This window comes from Dryobates pubescens, chromosome 17, assembly GCF_014839835.1.
Source record: "Dryobates pubescens isolate bDryPub1 chromosome 17, bDryPub1.pri, whole genome shotgun sequence".
Lineage (NCBI taxonomy): Eukaryota > Metazoa > Chordata > Aves > Piciformes > Picidae > Dryobates > Dryobates pubescens.
The window spans coordinates 4,133,686-4,148,514 of record NC_071628.1 but is presented as its reverse complement, the minus strand read 5'-3'; the positions used below and the strand labels follow the sequence as shown (position 1 = coordinate 4,148,514).

Here is a 14,829-nt window from a genome sequence, read left to right as displayed (position 1 = left end):
TGAACTGCTTCTGCTAAATAAAACCAGGGGAATGGCCACTTTCCATAGTTACCAAACAAAAAGGTTGAAAGTTTAATAACTTTTTAAGCTGACTTATTCACTTAGGGCAGGAGAAGCAAGGAAGAGGACGCCCTGGCACGGCGGCAGCAACTTCATTGGCTCAGAAAGTTTAAAGAAACAGAATTTAAAACCCCCACACTTTTTTTTTTTTTTTTTGCATTGTTAAAAGGGAAAAGTATCTGATGTGTCCAACACAACCAGCACTTGCAATTGTCAGCCATGCCCCTGCAATACTAAGGTTTGTGTTTCAAGTTCACCGTGAGGCACAGTTTCTCGTCCCAGTCTGGGACTGACGTCAGGGCTGTTTTTGCCAGAACAGCATGGACCCTGCACTAATTACTGGAAAAGCTTCTTTTTGGCCATGACCTCAGCATACTACTACATTCATGTAACCCTGCTTAATTAAATACAAAATGATGATTTATCTTTTTTTAAAAGGCTTGAAACTTCAATTTAAGCCCCTATTTGTGGTCAGTGGGAAAGTTTCCTTCTTCTGTCGGGGCCCTTTGCTGTTGATTTCCCTGACAAAAGGGAAAAATATGTCCCTAATCTTCATGGTCTTTCAGCCAACCTTCCAAATCTGTTCTGAGGCTTTTGGCATCTAGACAGGTTTTGTGTGCTGAAAGAGGCGATCCTGAAGTTAATTGAAAGGTCAAAACTGCTATTAGGACACTGTGGGTAGCACCAAAATTGTCAGAGAGGAGGCTGTGTGGCTTCCTAAGGAGAGCAAACGCAGCTGGAAAGGTATCAAAGACAAGTGTGGAAGGGGAGGAAAACACACATGGATGTTGCTGCAATAGCTCAATACAACAGGAAGCTCTGAAGCTGAAAGGTGAGAAAACCTCTTTCTTTTCAGCACCAGGCACCTATTAAGCAGTGTGAAAACTGAAGGGATAGATTTACTCCTATTGAAGGCATAGGAAAGAGCAAAGGTAGGAAGACCTCAAAAATACTGCCCTTGCATTCTAATACATCACCAGTCAAGAGGATGGGCAGGGGTCTTAGCGGCCCAGATGAAATCCAGTCACAAATTCTACTCATCCTCACAGTAGAAACCCCAACTGTTTGAGGGAGGAGTGAGGGATGGTACAACTTTGAGGGAGACTCACTTTTCATGCAGTTCAGAACTGTACATGCCTGCCCCTAAATCTTTTTGGCTTCGCTCATCTTCCTAAGAATATCAGAATAAGGTGCAGGTAAGCCTTACTAATTTTGCTTATAGCAGCAAACTTTATGAGGCTGTAAATGAGGCAATGCTTTCCTGCAGGAGCTGACCCAAATGCTGTGAACTTGGCTCTCTCTGATGCAAAGCAGTGGCTCTTCACTAAAACACAGAGTTTTAAAAAATCATGATAAAAGACCCATAAAAAAATCATGGTAAAAGGCTGAGAGAGTTAGGGTTGCTCAGTTTGGAGAAGAGAAGGCTCTGAGGAGACCTTATTGTGGCCTTCCACTATCTGAAGAGGGTCTACAAGAAAGCTGGGGAGGGACTTTTTAGGATGTCAGGTAGGGATAGGACTAGGAGGAATGGATCCAAACTAGAGGAGGGGAGATTTAGATTAGACGTTAAGGAAGAAATTCTTCCCCATGAGGGTGGTGAGACACTGGAACAGGTTGCCCAGGGAGGTGGTGGAAACCTCATCCCTGGAGGTTAAGGCCAGGCTGGATGTAGCTCTGGGCAACCTGATGTAGTGGAAAGTATCCCTGCCCATGGCAAGGGGCTTGGAACTGGATGATCTTTGAGGTCCCTTCCAACCCTAACAATTCTGTGATTCTGTGACTCCTTAACAGCATGAGAAATGCTGAATCTTGATTTATTTTCAATGCAAAAAGCAGCAACAACAAAATAAACCCACCTCTTTTCTGTCTATTCCCATAAGAATCTCACCTGCAAAAGCACCTGGGGTAGGGCCACTCTGCCAGAAATCCACTGGACATTGAAGCAGAAGGCTAACGAGGCCCCTGAGCAGCCACAGAGAAACACTTTGGGACAATCACTTCCTTGTCGTGAAGCCAAACAGCTCTTCTGTGGGATAACAAAAGCTCCTACGTCATGACAACAGCTAGAGAAATCTCAGCCAAGACACATGGCCTCCTGAAACTGGTACATCGTGGATGTACACAAAGTTCCCTTGGCTGGAGCATATGTTGAACACCAGCCCCCAAATCAGGCAGAGCTACAGGATCGCTCAGTGCGACCCAAGGGGAGGTGACAAAAAGGCCATGTCCTGGTCTGCAGACGACCACGGTTCTCTTGAAACCCCCCAGACACTTAACACAGCCTTGAAAGGAGAGGTGACAGAGCTGATGATCCATTTTCATCTAATAGGAACAAACAAGCACCCTGCTAAACCCTGGGGAATGTTCTTCGAAAGGGCAACCGCTCACAAGGCTTTGATGTTCTCCTTCCTTACATCTGAGAAGATGTCAGACGCGGCGGGTAAGAGTCTGGGACAGGTTCTGACTTTTGGCAAGCAGTTCAAACAAAAGAGGAGCCAGTAACAAGCACAGCCAATAATAAAAAGATTGCTCAAGAGGTCTCTGCCCCCCTGCTTTGAAACCGCTACAGGAACAATGTAAGCAAACATGTCCCCAACACATGAACCTTCTGAAGGAACTGGTGGTGGGGCAGTGCTTCTCTCCACATCAAAGACCATCGCTTCCTTCTCCTAGGCTGATATCTGAACTCCAACAGCCCTTTTTCCCAGAGCATTAGCAAAAGTGAGCTAAGCTTTCTGGCACTCTCAGGAGCTAAGTGGTTATCATCTCTAAAACAAGTCCAAATCTGTTTTTACGAGGTTAAGTAACTTGCTCAAGATCACAAAGAGCTCCAGGCAGTGCCAGAACAGACACTCTAGGTCTTGGGTTATCTCTGGTTTTGCTCCAGCTGGAGGACAGCAGGGCTTTCTCCTAACACGGGTTAAGCACCAAGTCACACACTTTGCAAGGGTCAGAGTGTTCAACTATCGACTGCTGTAACTCCCTCATACACCTTCCCCAGAAGTAGAAGAGAATAATGCCTGACTCATTTAAAAGGCAAAAATATAGCCGGGTGTGTCAGGAAGGGTGATGAGCCTATTTATAGCCCATTTAGAAAGGTTTGCATCTTGGCAGGCTGAAAACACAAGGAAGTGAAAAAAATCACACAGAGGAGGGCACCTGCAGAAGGGATGAGAAATCTCTGTGCTCTACAAGGTGATCAGGTTCAGTGCACCACCCAGCCCCTCTCCTGACTGCCTTCAGTCTGCTCCAGAAGTCAGCCCCTTTGGCCAAAACAGCAATCAAAAGCAAGTGATGAAATACTGAGCGTTGCCACACTGGTATCACCCAGCAGCACCCCAGCCCACATTTAACTCTTCTGACACACACAGCAGCATAGAACTTCTACCTTGCTGGTGTCTCAGACTGCACACAGTAACTCCACAGTGCCTGGCTAGGCTTCTCCTCTTCATACTTTTTGTTTGCCACAGTATGAAACTAAGTCAATTGTATGCTGCTGTGACAAAAGTCAGCTAGTCCACTCCCTCTGGTCTTCCCCCCATTGCATTTTACCCCATTTCTCCTTCTGCTCTTCAGTTACTTTAGCTTGGAAACAATTCACTGCTTGGAGCTGTCCTGAGAAGTGCCAACATACTGCAGGAAAAACAGAGAAACTGAGAAACTATTTCAGGCTGTGCAGAGATGGGTGCAATGCTGCCTCTGCTGTGAGAAAGAGAATTCCTCATCTTCAGATAAAACCACACTTGGAAAACTATTTTAAATGGCAACAACTCCTGAACTGAAGAATTCCTTACTGGGACACTTAATGTGGGGAAGACACAGGAACATCATAACAAAAAAAGAAAACAAGGGGTTCTGATCTCTCTGTACTTATGCCTGAAGAGATGAGATGCATCAGGATGGTAACGTTGCTGCCTCTACGTGATGATGATGCAAAACAATGAGCAGGAGAAAAGCTGATGGAGCTGTAGGTCATTAGCTGACAAGCTGATGTATAGCCTTAGACTTGTCCATCCAATTGGTACCTGTCTCTTTGGTCTGGGATATGGTTAAAAGGGCAGCAGCAAAACTCTTCAGACTTTCTGATTAAACAAGGTATACATGGAGACAAAACACCCCTAAACAGAGCTTTAGTACAACATGATTTCATTTCCTGCCCCTCTACAAGTGGAAATCCTGTCCTAACCTCCTATTTTCAGAATTCACATTTGAGCTATCAAACAATGGGCCCCTAGCCTGGGCAGCTATTTACAGCCCTGCTGGAAGCATGTGTTTGGGTTTGCCTGGTAGGTGACCAAGGACCCCAGTGGTAACTGCATCCTCCATGGGTTGAAAGGGGTCTTGATCAAGAGATTTATGTAGGACAGGAAAGTCAGACAACAAATGCAGTGAATCTCATCCAAGAGATGATGTGATCTGGTGGTTCATGGTCAGGGAAGCCAAGGGATCTGCTGTGGCCATCCTGAAAGTGCTTCTTTTCTGCTTCAGAAATCCTGAATTCTGATTTTGCCAATCAGGGTTCACATTTGAAGTGTTACAGAGTTACTGTATTCACTCTTGCAACACAGGAAACCTTATGAAATACATAGGCATGGTACCAGCAAGAGACAGAAGCCTTTGTTTGGCTTTTTAAACCCTCAACTGTTAATATGAAGAGTGTGGAAAGAAGTCTTTAGACTGTTAAGATCCTTTGTATGCCTAAAAAAATCTGTAAGTGCAAGACCTCACACATTACATCTTAAATCATTTTAACATAGATTCAATCACTTTTTCCTGTGACTGATGTCATCTAGAACTGGCATCATTTCCTTTTAATTACACTGCCCAGAGCAATTAACTTAAGCAAGGAGGATGGACTGCAAAAAGCCTTCTTGGCTATGCTGATTTATTCTATTTTAGGGGTTTTTTTTTGTTTCATAATTAAGATTATTTTCAAATCCACAACTGCTGTTGCCAAGTGGTCATTTGTTATGAAACTTGTTTACCCTTTTGGGCTACCAGCACAAAGAAATTTTAATTCATTAAACATAGCTTTTTCTGTGAAGAGGGAAAACAACAGGCTGTGGTGGAAGAGAATAGAATAAGCATCAACATATGTAAAGGATTTCACAGCAAAACTTGGAAATAAAAGGTATTTCCAAGCAAACTGAAATTCATTTTGAGTCTGTCTTTTTGACTAGAAGGAAGGAAGAAAGCAAGAAAAAACAAACACAAACCCCTGAGAACTATGGAAGTAAGAAAAAGCTGAAGACTGAAACTGCTTCTCTGCCTTAGCTTAAGCACAGAGAGAAAGCTCCCAGTGAGTCAAAGCATTTGGAGCAAATGGGAGTGTTTTAACCTTCTGAAAACTGCTGGCAACCAGCTATCAGCAGACACTTTCTCTCCAAGCCCTTTTTCTGCCTCTAATCTTGCTCCTCCTCCCCTCTGAAACCCATAGGGGAATCCTGCCCCTTTTGAGATCAGACAAGAAGGGAAAAGTGATTGACTTATTAGAGAGCAAAGGCTTAGTGATACAAGACATTGCAAGTGTGCACACAAAGGATATTCTCTCTCACAACACAACCTTACTTACTGATTCAGTGACTTATCTTCTAGACAGGGTAGTTCTTAAACCTCACTTACTTGACTAGGAGCTGCTGCAGCTCTGGCCTTATACGACTGGCCTGTCTCTCCCTATTGGAAATTTCATTTCCAATGTCCTCCACTGAGCTCTTCTGCATCTCCCACATACTACACACCAGTCTTTAAATGCAAAGTAAAATTTGTGCTCAATAATACAGCTGTCAGCACCATGCACACAAGCTTGCACTAGATGCGCCCCACAAATAGATGAGCTCCCCGCACATCAGCTTGCTGTGGGAAGCTTTCTCCTGCAAGACAGTCTCCCACATCCTTTGTCAGTTTGTTTGACAGATCATGATTTGAGCCTTTTTATTAGTAGTTGTTGGTTTGTTTTTTTCCAGCAGGGGCAAAGCTGCTCCAGCAACAGAGGTAGATGATGATGATGCTGTGGTCTTGCAGTGAAGAGAGATTCATGGTCAGGCTTGATGGGGCTCTGAGCCACCTGACCTAGGTGGGAATGTCCCTGCTTACTGCAGTGAGGTTGGACTTTAAGAGTCTCTTCCTACCCAATACATTCCATGATTTTATGATCCAAAGGTCTTGGTACCTTTTCACCAAGGTAAACAGAAGCTTAGTTGGCCAAGGTAGCTTCATTTGTCCCAAGGCTGGCAAAAGAGCTGCTGGAAGTACACAAAACATCATCCACTGCCTAATTCTCGTTATGCCAATGGCATACTTTGGTACTTCAAGTTATGACAGATCAGCTCAGATGAGAATCAGTTTCTTACACAGGGAAATGATTTCCCTTGTATTAACATGGTCAAGCAGGGCAGGATACACACCCTGCCCCATCCTTCCCAGCAAGTGCAGAAATGCACACAAGCATTTTCTCCTCTGAGTGGCTGTTAAATCCGGATTAGGCCACATCTTTAGGTTAAAAACAAAAGATCTGCCCCCCCAGATCTACACTCAGAAATCCTTTGTTTTATTATGTACAGCAATAAAAGCTTGCATCTGAACAGTCCTGTTAACTATACCTACATTCAGCGTTCAAGGGTGACGATCAAGACAGCCTAAGAAAGAGGCAGACTGCTCCAGTGATTATGCAAATTGCAGCAGTCATTTGACTCTGCAGTTGTAAGCTTTAATTTAGGGAAGTCAGGATACAAAGAATTTTCACACACAATGAGAATTTAGGAGGTGTTCTGACAGTTTATACTTCTGCTCCATTTTCTTTAATTTCTCATCTAAACCCATCAAGTGCTGTTGAGATGTTTAGTTGTTTGGGTTTTAAAATGTAATTTCCCTTGAAAGCTTTGCTAAAATATTCTATTGCATTTTGGCAGCAAACGTAATCAAATCATTTCTGGGGGTTTTATGCCTCCATACATCACCAAAACTACTGACAAAGTCATGGAAAAAGGTTCCTGGTTTCATTAGCTTTAACAGAATTATGGTTACCTCTTTCAACTCAGGCCTTGATGGACTTTGTCTGAAGTCTCCTGGGGATGATAGGCCCAGAAAGCCAATCCCATCCTGGGCTGCATCAAGAGAAGCACAGCCAGCAGGGCAAGAGAGATGATTCTCCCCCTCTACTCTGCTCTGCTGAGACCCCACCTGGAGTACTGTGACCAGTTCTGGAGCCTCTATTACAGGAAGGATCTGGAGGTGCTGGAAGGTGTCCAGAGAAGGGCCATGAGGATAATTAGAGGGCTGGAGCACCTCTCCTATGAGGACAGACTGAGGGAGTTGGAACTATTCAGTCTGGAGAAGAGAAGGCTCTGAGGAGACCTAATTGTGGCCTTCCAGTATCTGAAGAAGTATCTACAAGAAAGCTGGGGAGGGACTTTTTAGGGTGCCAGGGAATGATAGGACTGGGAGGACTGGAACAAAACTAGAAATGGGTAGATTCAGATTGGATGTTAGGACAAAGTTCTTCTCCATGAGGGTGGTGAGACAGACACTGGAACAGGTTGCCGAAGGAGGTGGTGAAAGTCTCATCCCTGGAGGGTTTTAAGGCCAGGCTGGATGTGGCTCTGAGCAACCTGCTGTAGTGTGAGGTGTCCCTGCCCATGGCAGAGGGGGTGGGACTAGATGATCCTTGAGGTCCCTTCCAACCCTAACAATTCTATGATACGACACTGAGGACTTGGGACAAGGATGAGGGAAGAGCCTCCATGCCTAGAAGGGAAGCAAAGGAGGTTCAAGGCAGGTAGGCAGAGAGATTTGTTATGCCCTTAAGGGAGTCAACCCTTCTTCCATGCACCTGAGCTGTCTCTGAAGGGCATCTGTACTCCCAGGGATGAGCAATACATCTTGCATTTCAAGGACAACAGAAAGATGCTCAAAGTTGGAAGTGAAGGGCAAGATTTTGGCTAAAAGCTATTTGCAAGTGTTTCCTCGCGGAGTACTTGGGAAGTGCCCAGGCCTGGATGTTTAAACAAGGGCTGGTCTCCCACACACTGCCTCTTGTTCATGGCTAATCCTGCAGTGAGGTCAAATAACACCAGCTCTGAGTCACCACAACCATCTCCAAGGCAACTGGCCGAATATACAGTGTAAACACATGATTACAGATTCACTGTTGAGTTCAGGAAGGGGGAGGAGGAGGAGGAGGAAGAGCTGGCTTGAAATAAGTCATGCTTTTATTGAAATCAGAGTAGCCAGTGCTGAAGCAACACTGAAGAAATGCATCAGTGTCAACAGGAGGATTTTCCCATTTGCTTATCAGCACCCCCCTAAAGTCCCTTTTGCTCAAGTGGTTTCTCCAAAATGAGGTAGGAGTATGGAAGAGGTTGAAAGCCAAGTGGCTGCTTTACACCTGAGGTGTCACCTCTTCCCTTGCACCACAGCCCCTGACAGCACTTTCTGGCAGCAACAGGATTTTCCAAAAGGTCCATTAAAACTTGGTCAAGCTTGTATAAAATACAGCTGCATTTTGGGCCAGCACCCATCCCTGCCTGGCATCCTACTCTACAAGACTGAAATGCACCCAGTGAAAAGAAAGACCCCCAAACCAAACCCATTATAACTAGAGGAACAAACGAGAGCAATCCCCTCCTTCCCCCTTTCTCTCTGACCCATGAATGGAGTTGGATCTCCCACTAACAGCCACAAAAAGAGCTCCAGGGAGCCCTTCCCAGTGACTCCATTATGTTTGGGCTGGCAGAGCCCAGAGCATCACCCTGGGTACCGGCTGGCAGCTGCATCCAGGGCCGCTGCGAGGATGTCGGGGCCAGAGGCAATAGGAAAACCTCGCTCCCGCCCGGAAATCCCATCCAGTAAGCCGGTTCCCGCATGGGCTGGAAGGGAACACTGAAGCTTTTCAGTTCCTTTCTTGGCGACACAGCCACGGTCCCGAGGGGGAGGTGAGGTCATTGCAAGAGGGGCTGGCAGAGCCCCACGCCCGCCACACAAAAGCAGGGAAGGAGTCTCCCCTTTTCCCTTCTCTGGGAGAAAACAAGCACTCATCTAATTGATCGCGCAGGGCTCCGCTCGTCAATGACTGTAAAAAGACTTCTCTTCCCAAGCCAACTGAGCTACTCAAACAGCACAAAAAGAGAAGGAAGTGGGGGTAAAAAAAAAAAACATACAGTGGCTGACTTTTAGCCACTCGTTCCCACTCCTTAGCCCAAATTTTGTTTCCTGAGCATCTCTCATAAAATACTCACAGGACGGATGAAAAAGGTAAACCCAAGAAGCACATTTGATGGCTCACACTATACTGTGCCCAGGGAAAATGTCAGGCATTCTTCCCACTCTAGTATCAACGTGCTGCATAGCAACAAGTCAGAAAGAAAGGTTAATGGTAAGGACCACAGCCTGGAACACGCTCATTCCCACGGTCCTGAAGTCACCGGAGGAAAATGCCGTGCTGATTAGTTTTGTTTCGGTACCAGCACAAAGGCTTCGCAGGAGCGGTGGGCTTCCGTGTGAACACCCACCCTGCCTGCACCAGCAGTGCTCAAGGGATGCCACCAAGCACCACACATCACCTGCCACTGCAAGAGCGTCAGGAACTCTGCAGTGGCTCTGGGCTGCACAACAGGATTTAGGGGCAAAGGGTTGCATTTCACCAGGAGCACAGCAAGGAACCTCACTGAGTTAAGCAGAACCCAATACAGGGCTTACCAGACTGTACACCCTTTGGAGAACAGCACCTCTAACCTGGCCAAGGTTTGCTCTTCTCTGTAAACTCTTTGCTATGTCATACAATCATAGAATGGCTCAAGTTGGATAGGACCTTGAGAGAACACCTACTCCAACCTCTCCACCATGGGCAGGACACCTACTCCAACCTCTCCACCATGGGCAGGACACCTCTCAACTAGACTCAGCTGCTCAAGGCCTCATCCAACCTGGCCTTCAATACCCCCAAGCAGGAGGAGGCCACAAACTCCCTGGGCAGCCTATACCAGAGTCTCACCACCCTCCTACTGAAGAACTTCTTCCTAAGATCCAGTCTAACCCTGTTCTCCCTCAGCTTCAAACCATTCCCCCTTGCCCTGTCTATTTGCTGCAACAGAACCCCATAGCTGCCCATTTGGTTACTGCCATCTCAGTCATCTAATTCTAGCAAAATCAAGCAAGAGATTCTTTAAAGGGCAAAAGCAATCATCCAAACACACCTCCTACTTTCCATGAATGTATAAATGAGGAAGAAGACAGCCAACAACATTACACTTCAGTCCACTCAATTTCCCCAAATCTCAGAGACTCTGGCATACAAAGGCAGACAACTGCTTACCAGGAGAAATTGTCTCCAGACTCCCAGGATTAATCTTCCTTGTGCTTGTGCAGTGTTGGACAGTTGACCCAGTGAAGACCAAATAAAACACTACATCCTCTTCAACTTTATCTTCCTCAGTCAGCTGCACTGTAATAACAGAGTCACCCTAGGAAAAAGGACAAGAAAAGAAAGGTTAGGTTTGCACTTGCATCATATAAAAGAAAACTTCTCTACCTACAAGGTTCCTGTTGCCTGATTCCATACTCTTTTCACACAGCTTGAGGCCCATTCTAATTTTCCAATAGGAAATTCACCTGTAGCATGCCTCTTAACATTCCAGCCAGCCAACCAGTTAGGAAATAGGTTGAGCACAGCTCTGGGAAGAGATCTGTAGAAATCTCAGGGATACATTCAAAACATCAGCTTCATATGGTGAAATCAGACCAAGGCTGACAAATGGAAGCACATACTCCACACGGTTTTCACACACACACACACAGATACACACATCCCTCCAAGTATCCATAGCTAACACAATAGGGATAGCAGCCTAAAATTGCCTCTGTCATCATAAATTCTCTGAGGAGAATTAACTCCAGCTCAGCCAAACCCAATACACAAGCCCTGATGGCCCAGAAGGCCAACAGCATACTCAGGAGCAGTAACAAGAGTGCGTCCTGCAGGTTGAGGGAGGCTCCTTCTTCCCCTCTACTCAGCCCTAGTTAGATCACATCTGGAATATTGTGTCCAGTTCTGGGCTCCCCAGTTCAACAGGGACAAGGAACTACTTGAGAGAATCTAGTTGAGAGATATCCTTGCCCATGGTGGGGATGTTGGAGCAGGTGATCTCTAAGGTCCCTTCCAACCTAAGCCATTCTATGATTATATACACCTGAAATTCATACACCTGCAAGGATAAGAACAGGAGCAATAGCCCCCAAGTGCCATTTTCCATGAGGTAGAGAAGACAAGGAAAAAGGATGGCTTGGAGTTCTTACAGGACTAAGTGAACCATTCCCATCTGGTTTCACCATACATGGTTTGTCTGTCCAAGGAATTATATAAACAAGAGACTGAGAACAACAGACAGTGGCATGACCTTCTGCCCCCTTCCTATCAAGATCAAAAGCAGTTGGATGCCCCAGTTTTGCACTGCAGCTGCATTAGCCAGCTCTCTGCCACCACCCCACTGAGCATATGGGGAAGGCTGCAAATCTGGAAAAGATTTTTCCTATTATGATTATCATTACCTCATTATTTTTTTTGCAGATTATGCAATTCTCATTTGCATCTCCAATGGAACATGCATGTCACTGCATTCAGAACCTCCTTAGGCTCCCTCAGCTCGTCCCTTCCCTTTGTTAAATGCAACTGTTACAGAAACCCCCCCAGCCTCCCAAGCCCTCCCTTACACTCCTGTGCTGCATTAGCATTGCTTCCCATGCTCTGCCTCACATCTCCTCCCTCTTCTCCCTCATCTCAGCTCCTTTTATGCCCCACCACAGCTTCCTCCTCTGATCTGGCCTGTCTGATACCTCTCACCAGGGGAAGGCTTGCATTTTGTTTTGATAGAAACAAGGTTTGGTTTTGCAATGCAGTACACAACCAGCCCCTGGTCTTAAAAACACATGGAGAGGTCAGTCTCGTAACAGACAGGAAAGGAAACCCTGAATCCAAGAAAGATAAATGGAGCAGCGAGGCCAGTTTGCACTTCCCAGAGGCTGCAGAGTCACAGATGTACAGTTTAGGAAGATCTCACCTGCTAATATCAGACCAGACCACTTCCAGCTGGGGAGAAAGGAACCATTTAGCAAAAGTACACATTGCAACTAGTCGGTGTTAAAATAAAAACAGGTGCAAAAAAAAACCCCAAACGAAAAAAAGGAACTAAATCAAGCTTTAAATTCAAGTATGACCAGTTCCCATGCTGAGCTGAAAACTGAATATTCCAGTTCAAACAAAGGGATCCAGTCCTGAGTGGATGTTCAAAACCACCAAAAGCCGAAGCTTTAACCTACAAACCCTTTGTGCTTTGTTTTCTTCACGTCTGTCTTTGTTCGAACTGTTCCTCCCTTCAGGCAAGAGCACACAAAGTACTTAAATGGGCTTAGAAGGCAGGATGCTCATCAATAGGGCTGGTTGTATGCAGTGGTGTCTGCTAAAGGAGATTTTTCCTTTGTTTAACTCTGAAATCAGGTACAGCTAGTCCAGCTCCTGTGAAAGAAAAGCAAACCCACACGAAGCACGTGTGAGAAGACACCTGTCCCTCCATGCAAACCACTCACATTCTGAGGAAAAGCAATTTCACTTGTTAAAGCTCATTTGTATGACAAAGATCATGCAAACCCCTGCACCAGAGGTTCCACATAACCTGGACTCTCTTTAAGTCAGGACTGTAAAAACAAAGATAGCTGAAGTTCTTATACAGATACCTGACTTAATTTTGAAGGTGGTCAGAGCAGATGACCCCCAGCATTCCTTTCCAAACAAAGTTATTCCACTCTGTATTTTCCTTGACTACAGTCAAGTCATAGTATCATGGAATGGCTCAGGTTGGAAGGACCTTAGATATCACCTACTCCAGCATCCCTGTCAGGGGATGTCAGGGGCAGGGACACCTCTGGGCAACCTAATCTAGCGGAAAGGGGTCCCTGGCAATGGGGAGGGACACTCAACTCTAAACTAGACTCAGCTGCTCAAGGCCTCATCCAACCTGGCCTTGAACACCCCCAGGGAGGAGGCAGCCACAACCTCCCTGGGCAGCCTATTCCAGAGACTCATCACCCTCATACTGAAGAAATTCATCCTCAGATCCCTGCTCTCCCTCAGGTTCCAACCATTCCTCCTTGTCCTGTCTCTAGACACCCTCATGAGGAGTTCTTCTGCAGCCTTCCTGTAGGATCCCTTCAGCCGTTGGAAGGCAGCTCTGAGGTCCCCCTGGAGTCTTCTCCAGGTTGAACACCCCCAGCTCCCTCAGCCTGTCCTCACAGCAGAGGTGCTCCAGCCCTTGGATCATCTTTGCGGCCTCCTCTGGACTCACTCCAACAGCTCTGTGTCTTTCTTATGCTGGGGACACCAGAACTGGAGGCAGGATTGGAGGTGGGGTGTCAGCAGAGCAAAGGGGAAAAATCCCCTCTCTTGCCCTGCTGGCCACAGTCCTCTTGATGCAGCCCAGAATAAGATTTGAGATCACTGCTGGGGGAGAACAAATTATCATCAGCTCACAGCAATCCAAAAGGCTTCTCTTCAGCCGTGTTTAAGTAGCACATTATGGTGGGATGGTCTCCACCACCCTGCCATCTCCTCCTCAAGGCTAAAGGAGAACACAAGATATCCTTACTATGATAAGTGAGCATTCTTGCTTCTTTTACTTGAAATTTCAAGTTCTCTTCAAGTATCTTCACCCAAGCTGATAACGTGCCACTTACTTGCTGTGTGCTTCAGTTTGCTTACAGGTGTCACAAGCTCCCTCTTGATTGTATTATGTTGGTGTGGTGTGGTCTGAGACCTCAGAACCGAAAAGAGCAAAGCCCTAAATAAGGATTGGCTTCCTTCACCACACATCTCTGCTTGTCAGTGATTAACAATTTTGTTGTCTCCTGCCTATTTTAATTTGATTTCTTTTTTTTTTTTAAAGTTTTATTCCAACAGCACAGAACAAAACCTTTCTCTTTCCAACATTTCTGGAGTTAAGGGGAAAAAAATAATCAGTAAAACGTAGCCAAATTCCTCCAACCCACATCGAAGACCTTCCAACAGATCCACTGCATTCAACTTCCAAAAACATCTTAATTGAAGTGTGTTTACCTTTATTCATTTAATATTGTTCAAGAAATGTCATCTGTTCAGTATCACTGCCACACAAGGTGGTTATTATAACCTCTCTTTCATCCCAAATGGCTAGAAATGGGAGGCCAGCCTGCCAATATCCCTTTGGTGGAAGCAGAGACAGATCAAAGCCCTTCTCTGGAATGCTCCAACAAATAAGAATAATTTAATTTCAAAACTAGTTTGGATCGACTAATATTTACTTGGCTTAAAGCCCATTGGAAATGAAAACATTCCATTTGGGTCCATTCAAGAAAGAGGTCACCCTCTCCCTCATTCAGATCTGAAAATCTCCGGTTTCAGAGAGCTGTAATGGGATGTCAGGAAGGTGGATGTGGCTCTTGCCTCTAAATGTATTCTCCTTCTCAAACTGAAAGGAGAAAGGCAAGGCACAAGCACAGTAGAAAAGCTGAGCCTGACCTCGAGCTTTAAGCTCTTACAAACCACTTCAGGAAGGGATTTTAAGGGTGGCACACCTCTGAAGCTTTGGCTTAGTCAAGGAAGCAAAACTGCAATTGCCTCTAAAAAGGTCTCAATGCTGTTACCAGGTCCAACCCTCAAAACTAGACAGACAATGCACCTTATTTTGCTGGTATTAGAACAAATCCACTTTTTCAGGTATATTCTTTTCCCCTAATGCTGCAGTTAAA

General features: G+C 45.6%; 1 protein-coding gene across 7 annotated transcripts in view; it reads right to left on the bottom strand.

Annotated features, from left to right (window-relative positions):
* AKAP13 (A-kinase anchoring protein 13) overlaps nucleotides 1–14,829 on the bottom strand; it is a 176,368-nt gene that overhangs the window by 146,478 nt on the left and 15,061 nt on the right. For all 7 annotated transcript variants that reach the window (XM_054169118.1, XM_054169120.1, XM_054169123.1 and 4 more), the window contains exon 2: nucleotides 10,370–10,517. In XM_054169118.1, coding sequence (XP_054025093.1) covers nucleotides 10,370–10,517 — 148 coding nt within the window. The remainder of the gene's footprint in view (nucleotides 1–10,369; nucleotides 10,518–14,829) is intronic.